The 18,891-nt window shown below is 41.9% G+C and overlaps 2 protein-coding genes across 11 annotated transcripts in view; one reads left to right on the forward strand and one right to left on the reverse strand.

Annotated features, from left to right (window-relative positions):
- Positions 1 to 6: 6 nt before the first annotated feature.
- On the reverse strand, positions 7 to 13,374 carry LOC116847406 (inactive selenide, water dikinase-like protein). 7 transcript variants are annotated; one of them, XM_032822377.1, is made up of 7 exons: positions 7,239 to 7,529; positions 6,235 to 6,339; positions 5,850 to 6,111; positions 5,315 to 5,505; positions 4,972 to 5,216; positions 4,431 to 4,579; positions 40 to 482 (listed from the first exon to the last, which is right to left on the reverse strand). In XM_032822377.1, the coding sequence occupies exons 1-7, from the start codon at positions 7,261 to 7,263 to the stop codon at positions 242 to 244; spliced, it is 1,218 nt and encodes a 405-aa protein (XP_032678268.1). In that variant the 5' UTR covers positions 7,264 to 7,529; the 3' UTR covers positions 40 to 241. The 7 variants fall into 7 exon arrangements, with proteins under 7 accessions (XP_032678264.1, XP_032678268.1, XP_032678263.1 ...); XM_032822374.1 differs by lacking the exon at positions 40 to 482 and adding an exon at positions 13,341 to 13,374 and having other exon boundaries at positions 3,866 to 4,579; XM_032822376.1 differs by lacking the exon at positions 40 to 482 and adding an exon at positions 7,690 to 7,835 and having other exon boundaries at positions 4,427 to 4,579.
- The window catches only part of LOC116847408 (ceramide kinase), an 18,820-nt gene continuing 11,500 nt past the window's right edge, over positions 11,572 to 18,891 (forward strand). The window contains exon 1 of one of the 4 annotated variants that reach the window (XM_032822379.1): positions 11,572 to 12,053. In XM_032822379.1, the coding sequence (XP_032678270.1) occupies positions 11,921 to 12,053 (133 nt within the window). In that variant the 5' untranslated portion in view covers positions 11,572 to 11,920. Of the gene's footprint in view, positions 12,054 to 14,491; positions 16,740 to 18,891 lie in introns of those variants that run through there. The other 3 variants (XM_032822381.1, XM_032822378.1, XM_032822382.1) reach the window with 3 other exon arrangements.

Raw genomic sequence — 18,891 nt, forward strand, 5'->3', positions numbered from 1 at the left:
ATATATATATATATATATATATATATATATATATATATATATATATATACACATACACGCATAAATATACGTTTCACGTACGATTATGTGTATGCTGCGCGCAGAATACTGACAAACATTTCTCTCAAAATATATTGAACACAAAGCAGTCTAGACTTTTTATGAAAAGTCAAGTAAGTAAAAAGCGGAAGTTCCCGAATCGTTAGTGGACTTATCCGAATGGCAAGGCCTCTAGCGATCGTCAGCTGCTATACACTCTACATTTCTTTGGCTTGTACAACGAGTGGTAAACCGCGGATGACAAGATGCAGAGCACCGTGCAGACGCAAATCGTATAGACCACGTAAGTATACCAGAAACCATCCCAGTTGGCGTGGATAAACCACGTCAACGTCAGCGTTATATTCTGTATGATCACGAACACGTAATACGGCATCGTCCACTTGTCGGCGTACTTAAACTTGACTCTGTACTCGATCAGACTGAATATATAGACCAGACCGAGCCAGAGATTCACGAAGAACGTGATCACGTCGTAGTACTTGGCGTAGTAGAAGAGGTAGATCAACATGACGACGTAGTGTACCGTCAAGGTCGCTATCACGTACGCCGAATAGAACTCGTAGGCTACGACGATGGCCAACACGCGCGCTAGGATGAAGAAGAACCACCAAAGGAACGATAGACATTTGCCCACCGGGTCGTCTTCCTCGAGACCCTTTTCGGAGTACTTGCGTGTGGGCACTTTCAGACTTTGTGGATTATCCGTTATGGGTTGCTGCTGATTGCCCTCGGTGTTCGCCTCTTGTTGTGATTCCGTGTAGACTGAGTCGGGTCGTGGAGGTGCGGGCAGGTCTGGTATTGGCAGCGGCGCGACTGTCGTGATGCCGCGAAGCGGCGTCGGCGGCGGAGTGACGTGTGCGTTCTTCGGCGGTAACGGCGGCGTCACGGAAATTTGACGGTTTAGGGGACCACGTGATTCATTTTGCGGCGACGGCGGCTGCTGCTGTTGTGGCAAGACTACGGCTGTTTCCGGCTTCGCTTCGTTGTCTTCCGGTTGTACAGATTCGGACGATGCGTTCGTTTTGCTTTCCTGGTCTTTCACGGGTAACGTGGTCTGTAACGGTGCCCTTTCCTCGATGTTCTCCAGTTCCTGGTAATTGAAACATAATTTATATGAAGGCCATATGATAAAATAATCATATATTATTAAATAATCACTTATACGCATATTTTCATATATTAATTATTATTATATATTATATTATTATATATTATTATGTATTATTTTTGTAACGACTACACTTGAGAGGTGTGTACCTCGACGCAGTATTTTTTCAGCCACATTGCCCATGGTAGTTTCCTGCCATTTAAACGTTGGCTTTCAAATCTTTGGAAAGAGGTTGTCTGCATAGCCATTATTACGACAGACATGAGGATGCAGAGCACCTGTACTGTCACTACAAAAAGTACATAGAGAATTTGTTCAATAGTTAAGAAGCTATTTATATGAAAAAAAGTTGATTCACTTACCAGACTGGTAGCTGCGGTGCATGGGGTTCTGGCTGAAAAGCAAGTAGGTCTGGAAGACAGCTTGTGGAGCGGCTTGGAACCATGCTTGCAGGAAGAAGTACAGTTCAATGGCTGCAGGTGCTGCAGCTAAGTTTAATGTCTTGAGTCTTGCATCTCCAGTTAACTTTATGGCATCTATGGAGAGTACAATCAGTCCTGCGTATCTGTAAGAACATAAGATTTTTACCTAGAAACATTCATTGCTATATAGATCTATTTGTGTCTTCCAGACACTTGTGTCAATTGACTTGTCATGCTATGTGATACCTGTACAACGCAAAAAACACAAATCCTATGAGGTGACACACTTGGAGGCCGAACCAGCCGAGAATGCCTTTGGACACTTTGTCATCATCTGTCATCCACCAATCTGGTCTTGAAACTGTCAGCATAAAATATGAGAGTGCTGGGGCATATATAATTGTAAGGGTGCAGGATCCCCATATTGGATTGTTATCCTTGAAGTGTTCAATAGCTACCACCAGGTCGGAAGAGAAGTGTACTATGTATATCAAACAGCTGATCACCGCTGGCACAAGAAAAATCAAGTATATCTGCTCAGTTGACTTCAGCGGAACTTTCATACAACGCATGGATTTCCTGTGGCAGAGTGTATTCAAGTCTTGTGCCATCTTTCAACAATTAACAAGTCAGTTTCATTTTTCTGTCCAGGCAGCATGTGTGATGATGGTTGTTTTCCTAATGAGAAAAATATAATCAATGTTGAGAGAATGCAGGATGACATGGAAAAGGAATTTGTTTAGATATATAAGTAAAAAATTCAGACAAAATTGTTTTTGTTTGAACAAAATATAGAATATTTTGAGTAGAACTTTTCTAACACAAAACAAAACTTATCGTGACGAGAAAATGCACTTAAACAGAGATGCATATTGATACTTTACCCGTGGAGGTTAACGATCAAATGTGATCTCGAAATTCCAACGTAATTAAGAAAGTCATTTCAATAATGCGTCCGCATTCTCTTATCGAAGAGCCCAATCACCGGTGCTTTTAGATCGCTTGGAAATCCATAGAACATATAAAGTGACAAATGATGCTCGGCTTTCTAGAATTATAGTTTCCTTTATGGTTAAATAATAAGATAGATAAACATGCTATCGTTACTTGATAGATTAGTCAGCCGTGTCGAGCGCAGGCATGATGATATCTTGATAAGCTTCCATTTTATAAGAGAGCGATAAAGCGTTGATACCATGTAGTTATTATTATTATTACACGAATAGGTTATGGATGTCTTATTATATGAGTGCAAATACGCGCAACTGCGCTGCGTGTGTAAAATACACACATGATAAGCACGTTACGGCACTCATGCGAGCGTATTCGTATAGTACTCGTTTTGCTGAGTGTCTAAACGAAAGCATCGGCTGGTGCGCGTACGCGCGCGACAATTCATCTAACCTAATCTAATCCTGCGAGCGACCTAACTTAACCTAACCTCTCTCAACTAATCTATATAATTGGGAGTACTTTAAATCACAAAAAGATTCATATACTGGTCTAAATCGCTACTCAATAAATAAATAAATAAATAAATAAATATATATATATACATTGTCAAAATGCAAAAAATATCAACTAAATGGGGAGGATATTTCGGGTTGAGTTTTAAGGCTTCTGTTTCCACTACTGTGGAACTTTGAAGATGGAAGTGAAAAGATACATGCTATCTTCAAATATAAAAATGTTTTATGAAAGAACACTTGAGATCGCTTTGAGTATACTTGTGAAATTTTTCTTTTCCCTTGATGCAATAAATAACTAAAATTAACAAAGTCGTAAGAAAAGGTAAGATTTAAAATTGCACGTCACGTTAATTTTAAGGCTATTCCTTGACTATCAAGAAAAATGTGATTTCGTCGGGAAGTATTTTTCCTCTAAAGAACATCTATATACAGAATTGGTTTTTTCTTTTATTGACAAAGTAGCACTTTATTCATATGAAAAAGTAATACAACATTAGGACCTGTGCTTAAACTTTTTCTTTTCAGAATCATTCGAAGCGTATGTATTGAGATAATTAGAAGGCCTTTGGACACTGTACGCATGTCTCTCTACCTAAATATTCTTTTAGATTGCGCTCTATAGAAAGATGGGCGTTACTATTCGTAATACTTCTTGAAATTATCTGTGTGCATGTGTGTTCCTATCCAATTTGAGATTATTCACAGTTCCCCATGCAAAATAATACAATCTACTTAAATTCTATAATTTGTAAAATATATCGCTAGCTCTGTGATTAGTGTAGCGATCGATGCTCCTCATCAAATATACTTAAGTCGCCATTCGATATATTTCATTGTTAGTTTGATGTAAATTTTTGAAGCGTAGCTTCGAGAAGCCTACATTGTTTTTTTATTTACGAATGTTGATTCTCATAAGCATTCAATTCATCTTACTGATCTTGTTGAACGTACGTGCCTTCGACTTCGAATATTTCAAACGAGAGATATTGTTAAACTTACGGTTAATTCTAAGTATATTACTATACTAATATGTAACATAAGAGGAAGGAAAAGTAGTTTTTTCTTCTATTCAGCACTTATAAAGTGTTTCATCATTTCAAAGAATATTTAATAGTACACACGTGGTGACTGTCATGTCACTAATAAATCAATTAGATCAGCAAAAGAGAAAGAAGTTGTAAATTCATGTATCTAAAAGTACAACGAGCGAAAAATTGAAGAAGATACCGGATATGCGGGGTCTGAATTAAACCCATTGTACATGGTGCACGTAAAAGCGCATCGAATGCGTGCGTATGTGCTATTTCAAGTATATAAACGTATAATTAAAAGGCGAAAGAACGCAGTTTCTCTTCGACTCCCGTTTACCAGAGCTCGCTTTCCTTCTCTTTAGCCGGTACCTCGATCACTCGCGGTTTGTCAATTATTCTTGCTGTGCGATTGCCCTTTTCGACGATACCGATGATCCACGCTTGATATCCTTCTTGCTTTTCGATATCCTTGCAATATGCTGCAGCCTGTAAAATAAAATGCGTTTAGTACAACAAATCAAGACACAAAGGAGATACTCGCAAAGCACAAAGTACTAAAAATATTTCAACTTATATTTCGATCGGAAAAATGTTACTCTTATCCGTATCGATATATACTGAGATGCTTTATTAAAAAAAAGGTTTATTTAATAAAAAAAAAAAAAAAGGTTTGGTGTGTGCGAATATTTTTCGAGTTATCGTGTGATTGTACGAGGTCAGTCTTAGCTAAATATTAATAATCAGCCGTATTGCAAAAACCTCAGTTTTTCTACCTGCCGTTCTTTAGAACATCTCAGAGGGAAGATAAGATGCTCTACTGTATTAGCAGGAAAGCCGGTTTAATAATGAAAATATGATTCGATAAGCTGCTCACTGACCTGTTCCCGAGGAAGACAGATGAGCAAACCGCCGCTAGTTTCGGCAGAGTGGCCTTGCAACAACTGGAACATGTTACCACAGGCCTTCGCCACTGCCGCCATTTTTGCGATAACAGGTAGATTGTGAATAACGAAAGAGACTTCATTTTTCTGATGTTTGGCTAAATTTTGAGCATGACCGAGAAGACCGAAACCAGTAACGTCTGTGGCGCCATGCGCATTATATTTGTGCATCAGTCTAGCCGCTGAAAAATACATAACACGCCGTCATAATCGCATGTTAATTTTTCTTTTCTATTATATATTACACGGAGAGTGACTTCTGCGCAGAAATATCACGTACCTATCCTATTCAACCTGGCCATACTATCCATCGCACGTTGGTAAGCCTTCCGGACATCATCTTCACTGACCACTAGCTTAATTCGGTTCCAACGATCCGGCTGGTCGAGCCATTGATGTGCGTTAACGGCAACTTGCGTCCCGAGGGGTTTTGTCAAAACTAACACGTCGCCCACAACAGCATTATCCGGACTAAACAGAAGAATGTAAGCGATAAAGGTGTTTCTTTTAAGTTGAATCTAAGGGAGAATTCACACATTTAATTAGGAGAAAAGTAGAAACTATCAACTACCACCTGATTACAGCTTCTGCCTTTTTGTTTTCTGCCAAGGTGTGAATTCTCTTCAAAAAAGTCAGTCATTATACTCAAGAAGAATTCAAGGAGGCTCTAGCAAAAGCCTTTCACATTTGTAGTCAATAAAATTCAATAGTAACAAGTGCGTGAATGATTGTGGAATGTAAAGTTCACGAATAAACTGATCACGTTGACAAAAATTGTAAGTGAATAGAGAACATAATAAATTTTCGGCACGTACACGATGTATTCATTGGGTTGGCAGACTGTGGTAGCCACCCCACCTATGGTACACCATGGATTAACGACTGTCTGCCCACCAGTTACTGTGGTACCTGCTTCCATTGCAGAATCCTTGAATCCCCTCATTATCAATGGCACGACAACATCACGCTCCTTTTCAGTCATTTTAGTACTAACACCAAGTAGCATCAGCATGTTGTCGCAATCCGTAACACCCATTGCATAGAGATCACTGATAACGTTAGCACAGGCGATTTTACCTGAAAAGATCCTCGAATGGCAATGAAAAGAAATAGCATTCTCTCAATACATTACAGACCCAAATCCTCGCTCCTCCCCATGTGACATTCCACACGCTTCTCAACGCGCATTATTTCTCTTACCCATCATATAAGGATCATCAACCAGTGGATAGAAGAAATCAGTTGTCTGCACCAGACTCAATCCGCCATGTCTTAGTGGTGTTACGGAGGAATCCATACCAATGCCTAGAACATTAAGTTTCTCTTTAATTTATTGCAAAATAAACTGTTAATTTGATGAATAACTAATAACTTGATAAGAAATATCCCCCAAATATATTCCAAACATTTTTGGTTCTTATAAATAGCCCTTAATTGAAATTTCTCATGTGAAACATTCAAATCTGATATTGATCTGAATTTTAAGTTGACATTATATTTGTAATTGCAAAATTTGACTGAAAAATTCACATCTAACTACAAATTCAAATCTGAATATCTCATATGAGACAAGTAACAACTATCAATACAGATCTTTGAACTTTGTTAGAAAAGGAACATTTAGAGTAGTAATAATTTGTTAAAATTGATTACACAGATATTATTTATCGATAAACGATAGACTTCTGTGTCAAGTATTTGTCATGTGTTTATATTACCGAATATAATAAAATATAGAATTTCAAATTTATTGTTCCGAATTTTCAAGGGATTGTTCAGACAATGAAGACTTTCAGATTGAGAACACCCTGCTTCCTTTCCGGAAGCGTGGGAGAAATTGGGCGGGAGACCACACGGCCGCCATGACGGCAGGGCTGTTTTGCGATCATTCGGGCCCCGCGCAAATGAGGGGGGAAAAAAGAAACTCGTGTCGTCTCAATTGTTTCGTGTTTGACGTGGCAACCTCCAAGAGATCACAAAAGCATGAATTCGCACGTATTGATGTTGACTTTACATTGTTGTTGTCTCGACAATGTAAAGTCCAAAAATAATCTCGTCGATATATTGCAAAAAATGAGTTTTTTGTTAAAATAATATAAGAAGAGACAGAAAAAGAACGGCGGAGGAAATACACGCGGCGTCGAAGATGTCGGCTCCCTCTTTCTTTCTTCCCTTGCACGTGCAATGTCGCATATTTCACTCACCTATGCGCGGTATTGCCAAATGCATGAAGTGGGCATGCTCATGATCTTGTGTAGCCCCGTCGTCGGCCTGAAGTCCCTCTAGGAGTTTCCCAAGAACCTCCTGAGGGACCTTGCACCCTCATCCTTTCAGGTCGGCGAAACGGGTAAGTCTGAAGGTACCATCGAGACCATGCGCCACTGGATCAAATGGCCTACGCAGCGCCAAGGCATTTGGATTTCCGCCGAGTTCAAGCTGAGCGACGGACAGGGCGTCTTGTGCCACTGGATTGCCCTGCAGCTCCGCCATCTTGCCTAGAAGAGTTGCACTGTTACTTTTCCGCTGGTCCACGCAACACGATACGACGCCCGTTCGACTCTTGCTCTGAGATTCCTATTTCTCGCGCACGTTCTCGCCACCCGGTGTGCCTGCTCTCTCACACCTGGTGTCCGGCCACACGAGTCCTCACACTACCAGATTTCAGGGTACCGCAACGCCGCCGAAAGACAGCCACTGGATTTGCGCGAACTCGCAACAAATTGGAATTATACTGGGCCGCACCGGCGTCGACTAACCGGGACCATATGCGTTGACAAAATGGACGCCCTACCGGCAGTATCAGCCGAAGCAAGTTGCGAGGGCGCGAGCGAGCCCCCACGATGCCATCACCGTGTCGGCCGACGGCGCTGATTGGCTCTTTCGAACGCGCGCACGCGTACTTCGCAGCGCCACTGAGCCGTGCCTCAGGAGCGTACCACGTCGCTTGCCGACCATCGGTCTGAAAAGCGCCTTTGTCGCCAGACTATATACTTGACTCTGGCCAAGTTCAACAAGCATCTGAACATTTTCCGACGACGATGCGCTCACGAGCCTATGGATCGCCGCGAGGATTTGAAAGGAAGGTCGAATGTCTCCTGTCGCGACGTTCGCGCAAGAAAACAGCGGGACAAAATAATTCCACGAGATTTGTACGTCGAACTAAGATACTGAGAGGCTGAAACGCCAAAATAACCTGACTCCCATTGTTAGGTTTAGTGATCGACTCGTCGATCTGATTATCGGCATCGCGATGCCGGCCATTGTGAAGTCAACGATCGTGCGATGAATGATCAATGATACTGACACACTCGCTCGTATCACACGGCTCGTTCTGTAGTAGCTGGAAAATCCATTTCCGCGAGTGTTCTTCCACTCACGTCTCATCCGGTTTCATCTGTAGATCGATGCGTTCGCGCGCGATGCACGCGGTGTGCTCTCAGCGACGCGAACGCAAGGACATTCATATTTAATCCGCATTGATTCTGAACTCCTTGCGACTCGCTTTTACCTCGCTTCGTTGGCGCACGGCGACAAGCCGAACTCAATGACGATGGCTACGAGGAGTGGTAGTGGATGGGTGTGCAAATCGTGTGCTGTGTGCGTGAATGCGTGTGCCACGACGCCGGCGATGTCGGGCGAAATCGCGCGATAGCCGAGACGTGCCGAGTCGCGCGGCGATCCGTGCCGCCTATTGGTCGTTTCCCGTGTTAGTCCCTCTGTCATTTGACTTAAATACACCGCGTTATCGCGGCGCGCCAATCAGCGCGTCGACGTGTCACCAGTGGCTTTCAACCAGCTCGCTTTCACTTCGTCGCGCTCCTGCAAAGGAATATTTTTTAGTTTCACAAAGAATGAAAAATGTCCATTCCACTTTCTCTCCAGAAAGCTACGAATATGTCAGTCGCTGGAGCTATTCTATGTCCGTGATGTAATCGATGTATTTGTATCGACAATAAGAGGCTTGTAAGAAAGATAACGTTTGTTAATCACACTTTAATCATCCTAATTTGTCTTTTATCGTAGGGCAAATAATGGAATGCGTCGGAAGTCACGCTATTACCACCAGGAACAAATTTCACGTCTAAGTAAGCGTGTGAATCGTAGAGAAGCGGCCCTGGTTAAACGTTTCCTTTTAAGGAGCAGTCGCCCCGAAATGTCGTCGGGCGCACGAAATATACGCGGCCGACGATCGTCTTGGAATGCTGCTCGACTGATCGCGGAACTCGCCTCCCTTCGCAATGTTTCCCGCGCAAATCGCAGTAACGGTCCGCTCCCTCCGAGTTCCTGGCGACTGTCAGGCTGCGATGCCTTCGTCGTCGCCGTCGTCGTCGAGCGACGTGCTCGTAAAGTATCTGCAACGATCGTTTTTTAACGCGCGACTCCGAGCTCATTTCTCTCCGAACTTGCTGATTCGATTAATCATCAGTTACTTGCGTTTTGTTGATTCGACAAGTCACCTTGTACGACAGAATACATTGTGTTTGCCGATCAAATATTTGCACCGCGTTCAGATCACGTCAACGCAACCGGTGAATCGTTGTCGCAGGCGAAATTTTGTATCTCGGATGAAATCACACGAGATTCAAGTCTCTCGTGTGCGCTCCTCAAGGTTACGATCAATCGATGAAGCAATACAGGAAAACGAGGCTTGTGATTTTTTTATCTCTCCTAAATCGGACTCAACGATTTTCTTGGAGTTCTCCCAAGCTCTGCGACGAATTTTTTTTCAATGGGAGAGAAAATCTTTACAATAAGTAGGACCTAGGTAGAAGAAACTTCTAAGAAACGTCTGAAAAGTAGGATGTCCTTCACGTCTTAAATGTTCATAAGTTTTTTAGAAGTTTCTGCTACCTGGGTAATACGCATTTGGAAATACTTGCGCTATTATGGAAGTTATTAATCGTTTGGTTATCAATGAAATTAATATTTACATACTACCCAGTAAACACAAAGTAACAGTAACATAACATCAATGTTATGATTTCCTACTCAACAATGTAACTGTTATATAACACGCGCGTTATATAACAGTTACATTGTTGAATAGGAAATTGTAACATTGATGTTATGTTACTGTTACTTTGTGTTTACTGGGTATTTGCAATAGACAACACAATGTCCAAAATCGGGTCATAAGACGTCTTTAAGACATCTTTAAAAGTTTATAAGGTATTGTCTTAAAGATTTCTTAAAGACTTCCTAAAGTCGATTTTGGGCATTTATGCTGTCTGGGACTAATATGAATTACCTACGCGCCATTCACCATTGTTACCATATTTCGATGAGAACAATAGTCAACGTCTCTTGTTAGATCAATTATGTTCAATGCTGCAACTGCTCGCATGTGGCAAAACTAAAGGAAACATTATAATGAGTGGATCCGTGTTGATTAATAATTAGCTCTGTGACGCGGACGTGAAATAAGAGCTCATGAATATTAATGCACCGTTTTGAGTAGTAGAGTTCTTCATTGCCGACTGTAATCACATATATCGGTAGGGCGTCGGTAACAACGATATCTGCTTCTCAAATGAAACAATTGCTCGACAGTTGATACATAGAACTGAAGATGAATGTTTAAATAGTTTAGAGAGCGCTTGCGAAATATTGCAAGTTTGAAACGGTGGATTGTGCAGTAAGCTTTGTGAATAAGTCCTGCAATTATCAATATTTTGAACAAGTCTAATTAATTAGTGAACATTAAGCAACAAAGCGTAGATTAAACGATTTCATGTGCAATATATACAAGGAATATATTTCTAGATAATATGCATTATCACTAAACAAAGAATAACCTCCAATAACCTCTTCAGTAACCGTCCATAACTTTTTCGTAATCTAAAGAAGCACGTACTGTATTCAAGAAAATGTTATTTGTTTCAGGTATATATTTCGCAAATTTATATACTCGCGAGTATAAAGTTTATCATAAGCGTTAAATTTATTCAAGATGCATTTCGAGGACAATATATTTTATTGAAGATGAGCGTTACTTAAGAAAAAAAAGTAAATTGAGTAATCTCTTTCTTCAGCAGTAGAAGAATATTTTTTCTGCATGTAATATTATCAAAATATCGCGCACGATATCTTGGAATTACAAATTCGGAGCCTTGGCATGAAGATAAGATCCAATTGTAAGAGTCACTACTATAACAGATGATAACAACAGATATGAAGAAAATTGGAAACCACGACGGAATAACCACGAAAACTGAGTGCTTTCCGGAGGGAAGTAATTACTGCGCTCTTTTTAATCGTTATCGTTTGTTACTTTCATTCCTTTGTTTGTGATCCTGTCCTTTATGTTATCGTTATCTGTCGCTGTTTCTTATCATTCTATTTTCTCACTGTTTTTGTCACAATGTTCTTTCTTCCTTTCCCTGTCTTTGTCTCTTTCTACTTACCTTTCTTTCTTTCTTTCTTTATTTTTCTACTTCCTTTCTTTCTTTATTTTTCTTTCAATCTATCGTTAAGTAATTCGCACTTTTCACAGATATAACATGTGGGAGCAGTCAGGACGCGGAAACGGAGCGCGCGACGCGACGTTCGCCTCGCTCTCTCGCCGCGGCGGACCTTGTCGATCGCGTCGCGACGAGACGCAGTCAGTCTCGCTCGCGCGTCCGACCGGGACGGTGTTGCGTGTGAGAACGTCCGCGTGTGCGACGAGAAGTATCCTCGCTTCGATTTTTACGGCTCCCGTCGCCGTCGTCGTCGTTATCGTCACCGCCGTCATCGACGTCGTGATTGCCGTGGTCGTCATCGTTGTACTCACGGTGCAGATCGATCAGCGACGTCGAGATGACGTCGCGGCGTCCCAGCTGAAACGCGACACCCACTGGAACGCGCGTTATCCCCAAGTGGCAACAGCAGCAGCAGCAGCAGCAGGATGATGCAGGAGAACGCGGACGATCATTCCTCCAAGTCGGTGCTGCTCAACACCTTCATCGTGAAGAAGAAGAGATGCCGCGTGTACTTTCATCGCGGCACGCTCATCTGGGAGACAGAGCGACCGCCTTATAGTAAGCGAGACGATTGTTTTATTTTGTCGTGCCTAAGGAAGCGTCGGCTTGAGCCTTTAGGCGGTGGGAATTCGGTTCCTTACGCACGAGACGATCGGAGAGCAGAGCCGGGATGGAGAGAAATAGAAAAACAAAGAAAGATAGAAGACTACGCAGAGAACATGGTATATATCACGAAAGCATTTACGAAGGAAACGGTTCAAGGCTGCATTTTAATTAATGCGCCCGCGGCATTAGACTTGATCTTACAGCGGGCAAAGTACCCGTCTCGGAGTCTGAAGTCTCTCCCCGAAGACGGACGCGCCGCGTCGCATTAATCGTATTGTCATTCCGTCAATGTAGCGTGCGCGCGCGCGCGCGCTTCCGCCTGTCAAATACTTAATTTTGGAGCTACTCGGCCCACCTCTCCTCCTCGTAAGTGGTGGAAGTTACGAGTGAGCGCGAGTCGCGCGCCCGCGGATTCGATAAAGCTCACTCTAACAAATCGTTCTAACAGATGTAGATAGACTGATAGAAGACGGATCGATAAGTTTTCGAGTCGACGAGTTACGCGCGCTCTTCCTCGCCGTTCCCGTTTCTCCGCCACGCTCCGTTTGCTCGTACCTTTGACGGCTGTCTGATCCTGCCCGAGCTATTCATTCCGGTTCCGCCTTGTGTTTACCGAATATGGAAACTCCAGCACCGATCAGGCAACGGTCCCTTTAAATCGTTATTTATCGCTCTTTTGCCCGGTCATAAAAACATGCGTCTATTCTCTTCGAAAGATCCTCGCCGGCGTGATTTCGGCCTTCTCTCGACCTTCACTCGCGTAGTCTCTGTCGGCGATCCATGTATTCGAACAATTTCAAGGAACATCTAGATTTGATCACGAGCGTTGATAACGAGATAACGTTACGTGAGGACTTCTTTATTGCACGAAGTCGGCTTATGAGGCATACGGACATGATATTTTCCGCGTTCGTAGGCTTATATAATAATAAGTGTTCTGTTTTATACACAAGTCGCCGTTTTTTCTTTTCTTTTTACTTTTCTCTCTCTCTCTCTCTCTCTCTCTCTCCAGTTGATTGCTCATAAGCTATCGAGCGTTTATCCATGTGACTTAGCGTTGAAGCGACTCAGCCTCCGGCAAGGTAGATCACCGAGACGAGGGGTGGTGAGCTGTAGCATGTTAAGAGTCATGTGACGATCGCCGCCAGACCTTGACCTTCCGTTGCCACAGCATCTTGCGGAGCAGGCGCCGCGAGAGCGCTAATCATTACTGCTATTAAAAAGAAAATCAAAACTTACGAGACTCATCGTCCTTCATCTCGCCGCGCTGCGTGCAGTGTTCACGCAGATCTCGTTTCCGGGTCTGGATCTATCTTTGAAAGCTGCCACGACGCTCGAGGTCGCCTATGCAATTGGCGGGGGGAAGATGGCAACGCTTTTGCCTCGATGAATTTTAGAACCTATCCTGTGTATTCAACGGGGCAGTTTGTCCTTTTAGTGGTCGCTAAAGAAACAACGTTCTGATATTTATTGAGGTGGAAGCATAGACATAATATACATAGACGCCGCATACAGTCAGAAAAGTGAAGCCAACATGTACATCAGCTTCTCTGTCTCTTTCTGCACAGACAAAAGGTTGTTCGAGTGGCTTGTACTATTCACACTTTTACACCTAATGCCCGTTGTACACAAGTGCACCTCATACAATACAAATTTTCCAAAATACGTTCTGAAGATGCTTTTAGGACGGAGGGATGTCATCAGAATATTTTTAGGACGTCCTTTGAAGATGTGAGCTGTCTGAAAATAGTTAATATCCAATAAGTTTATTTGCATTAATTGAACTTTTTACACTTTCACACTTAGTGCACATTAATTCTTTGGAGGTTCTAAAAATGAGGTTCTAATCATAAGTTCCGTTCGTGTTATGGGTGTAATTGCAATTTTAATACACTTTTTATACTTGATCCCAAGCAAGAGAAAAGTGTATCAGAATTGTATTTACACTCATAACACGAACGGAAAACATGACGCCATTTTTAGAACCTCTAAAGAATTAATGTGCACTAAGTGTGAAAGTGTAAAAAGTTTCAATTAATGTGAATAAACTTATTGGATATTAGCTATTTTCAGACAATTCATACTTTCAAAGGACGTCCTAAGAATATTCTGATGACGTCCCTCCGTCCTGAAAACGTCTTCAGAATGTATTTTTGAAAAATTGTGTTGTTTGGAGTGCACTAGTGTGCAACGGGCATTAGGTGTAAAAGTGTGAAAAGTACAAGCAACTCGAACAAACCTAAAGTGTACAATAAGATTTAAGTAAAAGGACGTCTACATTGGAAGTAAGCAATAAGAAGTAGGAAGTAAGAATAAGAAATTGACCAATCATAGTTGATTATTCTTCTCACATTCGACTATGGTTGGTCAATTTCTTACTCTTACTTCCTACTTACTTCCAATGTAGACGTCCCTTAAGACTTTTGCTTCCCAGATCAGTCGGGGTGCTGTTGCGCTCTATAATATTATGGAAACGAGAAATAGATGCACGCGCAACAAAAAAGTGACAAAATAGAGAGAAAACTATAGCCCCTCTATTCTCGCTCTCTTTCTAGATGTTGGCTTTACTCAATTAGACGACAGAACGAAGGGCGTTGTATATTATGTATATTATGTATATTATGTTCATGGAAGTGCTACAGTTTCTCTTGCTCTGCCTCGGCTCCTCCGGATCGTGCTCACGATGTTCCTCTAACCGGATTTTGAGCAGCGATCCGGCGCGTGAAAATAACATTATATGGGCTTGCCTCGCAACGAGGATCCAGCTCGCGCGTGCTCGTGCAACACGCTTGGTAACTTACGAGCTGAAACTTAAGGACGACGACGACGACGGCGGGGAATATCAATGAGTTTTCGGCGGTCCGCTCACGTAGACGCGGGAACACATGTCGATACGTGCACTCGCATTCGTCGTCGTCCTTGGATTTTATTTACATATCGTTCTACTTCCTCGTTCGTCCGCGCGCCGCTTATATTATGCATATTAAACGGAATAGCGATGATCTGGCGACGTCGCCGACGACGTCGTCGTCGAGGCGGCGTACACCCTCATAACTGCGTCTTTCAGCGTACGAACAATGGAGTTCTTGTCCAGTCCACTCGCGTAGCGCCCGAACGTGCTCCTCCGACTGTGACCGACGTTGTCCACCGACCCGATGCTCGACGATTTCCCGGTTTGCGAGGAAAACGTCGCGGCAGCTCGTGAGAAAACGTGATTCCGATAGGTCTCGCAGCCGATATCCTGTGTAAATTGACCGTGCAGTCTGGTTCAGTCTGCTGCGATATTACAAGTCAAGGTCGATCGCGAGTCTTTCTCTCTGGCGTGGAAAGTAGATTGATGCGAAAGATTGATCATTTCTCCATTAAATTGTCATGAAAGTTCTGCTTATCGAAAGGAAAATACGAGACGCTCGTTAAACGTCTAAATAAGTATCTCGTCGATTTATTCGTGAGAATTATTAATCCTTCGAAATTTGAGAATTTCATTTTCCATTTTATTTGACAGACGACTTGATACAATACCGATCTTTCACTCTGGCATCTGGAAGTTTTCGTTTTCCACGAGTTTATTTCGAAGAACAGGTCTCATAATCGACTTGCTGTGTCACACTGACGGCATTCGCTGGTTTATTACTCAAGTCGTCGTTAACATGTACATCGTAAAAGATACATTGAAACGGTTATCGTGAGCGATAACCGTGACAATAATTATATAACGTGTGTAAGATTATCGTAACGTACCATGCCGGCTCGTTTCTACTGTTTTTCACTCGACGATTCTCAAGGTAACGAAATTCCTGACAGATTAGACTCGCTTGAATTACGTGAATTTATCGAGAACAATGACATGAATCATATCCTCATTTGATTCTGTGTGACAGCGATTTAAAATCCACTCGGCTAAGACTTCATTGAGAGTATCTTTTCCAGGACAATGACCTGCGACGAAGGTAATCTGGACGTCTTCGGTAGTGTCATGCGAGAGTCCAGAGAGCCGGATCGCCGAAACGGCTCCGGGTCGTCTCTTCGAGCGGCTGCGTATCCGACAGCCTTTGTGAAGCTTCACAATGGATCTTTCATTGCGCTCGTGTTAGCTGGAACTATTCGCAGAAGATAATGCCGATGGAAGTAGTAACGCTGATCGCGGCGACCGCGCGCCGATGACGCGACTCGCTGCTTCGATAGGCCGGCTTCGCGGCGAGATGGTGCAACATAGCGCACTCAACTGCAGTCTTTCACTTTTCATCGTGCAACGCAAGCAATCCACGCCATTCCGGTTCGGCGAAACCTGTCCGCGGACGAGAAAGCACCGCGCCACATCGACATTAGTGCATCGGCCGTCATAACCCTGTGACACGCAATTTGTTCTCGTTTGATTCGATTGAATGCTCGGCGCGTTCTCATGACCGTTTATTGCCGGCGCGCCGCCGAGCCCCGCGAATTATTGTAGGATGTCGAAGACGATACGCGTGTCAAGGATCACTTTAATTCATTGTGCAACCGAGCAAGCTCCGAAGCGGACCGAGACATTCGCCATTCATCTCTGAGAATATCGGATTTTGAATTGCGTCGTCAATGTGTTTTGACGTTCGTGATTTCCGTTCTTCTTGGTTCTCCTTCTTATATTTGGCTGATTGGGTAACCATAGCTCGAACACTTAACACACTCGTCTATTACTTAAAACTATAAAAAAATTATTTATTTCTATATATTTCTAACATTCTTTTTACAGTACCCTTCATAAGTTTAGAAACACAGATAAAAATAAGGATATTAAAATGGATATTTTATAATAATTTTGTTTCGCACTTACCTTTAAAAGATCGGCATTTATGTCGTTTGATAGAGCGAAGTTTCAGGAATCCATTTTCTATATTGCTGTGCGATGAAGTTTAATGGATTCATGAGCAACCGAAGTCAACATGCTCAATTTTACTTTAACACTTAGTAGTACGGAAACATAAAATTGTAGAGAAATTTTTTCAGAAAGTAAATTGTATAGAAAACTTCAATCTTTTACAGGGAAGAAACGAAAAATTTTGTCAGATTTTTTCTTGCGTTCGTGGCATGTCTTAAATTGAGAAGAAAATTTTCCATTTTGTTCATTTCGTTTTCATGAAAGCCAAATTGCACTAGATTGGTGATTGACGATTAAAAATTTGAACTTGACCAATTGGAACAAAGCAAGCCAAGGCTGGAGCTCGTTGATTCCTAAAAATCTAATCTTCAATCGTTATGTAAAGTAAAATTGAACATTTTGACTTCGGTTGCTCATGACTCCGTTAAACTTTATCGCACAACAATACAGAAAGTGGATTCTTAAACTTGAAATTTCGCTCTATCAAATGACATAAATGTCGATCTTCTGAAGGTAAGTGCGAAACAGAATTATTATAAAATATCCATTTAAATATCCTTATTTTTATCTAAGTTTCTAAACTTATGGAAGGTACTGTATATGAGATCTTTTCTATTAATTTGCAAGATTACTAACATTTGGTCTTTTTAATTTTCGCGATACTAATTTTATTCGATGTAATTTTTGACATTAATATTCGATTCATGCTGCGATAACGATTGTGCGATAAGAATTTTATGGAAATTACACGGCCGCTTCGCCGATATTTCGATTTAATCAGTGTCATGCGAAACATTTCGATTTCTCGAATCGTGGCCCGTGATGCGAAGCTTGTACCAGTAAACTGTCGATAACTCGTTTTCGCTGTCCGACACGTTCCAGAATAACATTAATATGCAGGCGTGTTTAACTCGAACAGGAAGAAATAAGAGGAGCGACACGCTGCAAACGAAGCGACGTTTGCGCGCCGCTTGTCGGATAAGCCTCTTAATGCACAGATAATTATTCGTGCGGTCACGTAACTAATTTATAGCCGCTGCCGCAAACATTTTCGCCTGCTCATCGCGAATGTGGCTCGTTTTTACGTTATATTGTCCGGGAGGAGCCTCGCTCGGGACTAGCATGGCAGATTCAACATGGAATCACAACAATACGGAATATACTGTTGCTCGACATGCACGTGGGATGATTGATTCGAATGTAAAAGTCACGCGGTTACATAAGAGTCTCGCGGAATACATATTGCAAGGAAGTGACGGACGTAAAGATTCTTTAGTGACGTATCTTATTTTCCCGCTGCTTCGACTAGACAGTAGTTATGTCTCCTTCCTCCTCGTTGCCCGAATGCAAATTACAGTTAATTAAGGATCTCTGAGGCGCTCCACGGACGGCGAAGCGTAAAATCGTTAGAATCACCAAATACAAACTTGGTAGTCTGATCCTCTGTTTCTTATTTTGAATAATATTGATCCGACTGGCGGTTGTCGTCAGTCAGGGTCGGCAAACAGATCGAATAAAAGTCGGCGCAACTTAACAATTCAGATTTCACGATTTTACATTTCTATCTTTTTTATCTTTGCCGTTGCGAGAAAAATATCATAAAAGTGGAAACGTCCATTGAGTAAGCTCATACTGACAATACTTAAATAGAGCTGCATCATAGCGGAGAATAATTTTGCGCGAGGAAATGTCGGAGAATTTTGAAAACGTTTCGAAACTGTTACTTGAAAGTAACGAATTTTGAAAACGTTTCGAAATTGTTACTTGAAAGTAATGATATTTTACTTCGTTACTTTCCATTACTTTTTCTTGGTGTAAATCCAGAATTAAGGAGCTTATAAGAAAGGAGCTAAGATAAAATATAAATCGGACAAAAGATTATTAGAAATATATATATATATATATATATATATATATATATATATATATATA

Source organism: Odontomachus brunneus, unplaced genomic scaffold, assembly GCF_010583005.1.
Source record: "Odontomachus brunneus isolate Ranch 3 - 2012 unplaced genomic scaffold, Obru_v1 Obru_scaffold_077, whole genome shotgun sequence".
NCBI classification, from domain to species: domain Eukaryota; kingdom Metazoa; phylum Arthropoda; class Insecta; order Hymenoptera; family Formicidae; genus Odontomachus; species Odontomachus brunneus.

Coding starts and splice junctions, on each gene's coding strand:
- LOC116847406 (XM_032822373.1), bottom strand. CDS start 2,204: ATGGCACAAGACTTGAATACACTCTGCCACAGGAAATCCATGCGTTGT. Junction 1,461..1,533: donor GCACCGCAGCTACCAGTCTG/GTAAGTGAATCA, acceptor TACTTTTTGTAG/TGACAGTACAGGTGCTCTGC. Junction 1,154..1,320: donor TGAAAAAATACTGCGTCGAG/GTACACACCTCT, acceptor TTCAATTACCAG/GAACTGGAGAACATCGAGGA.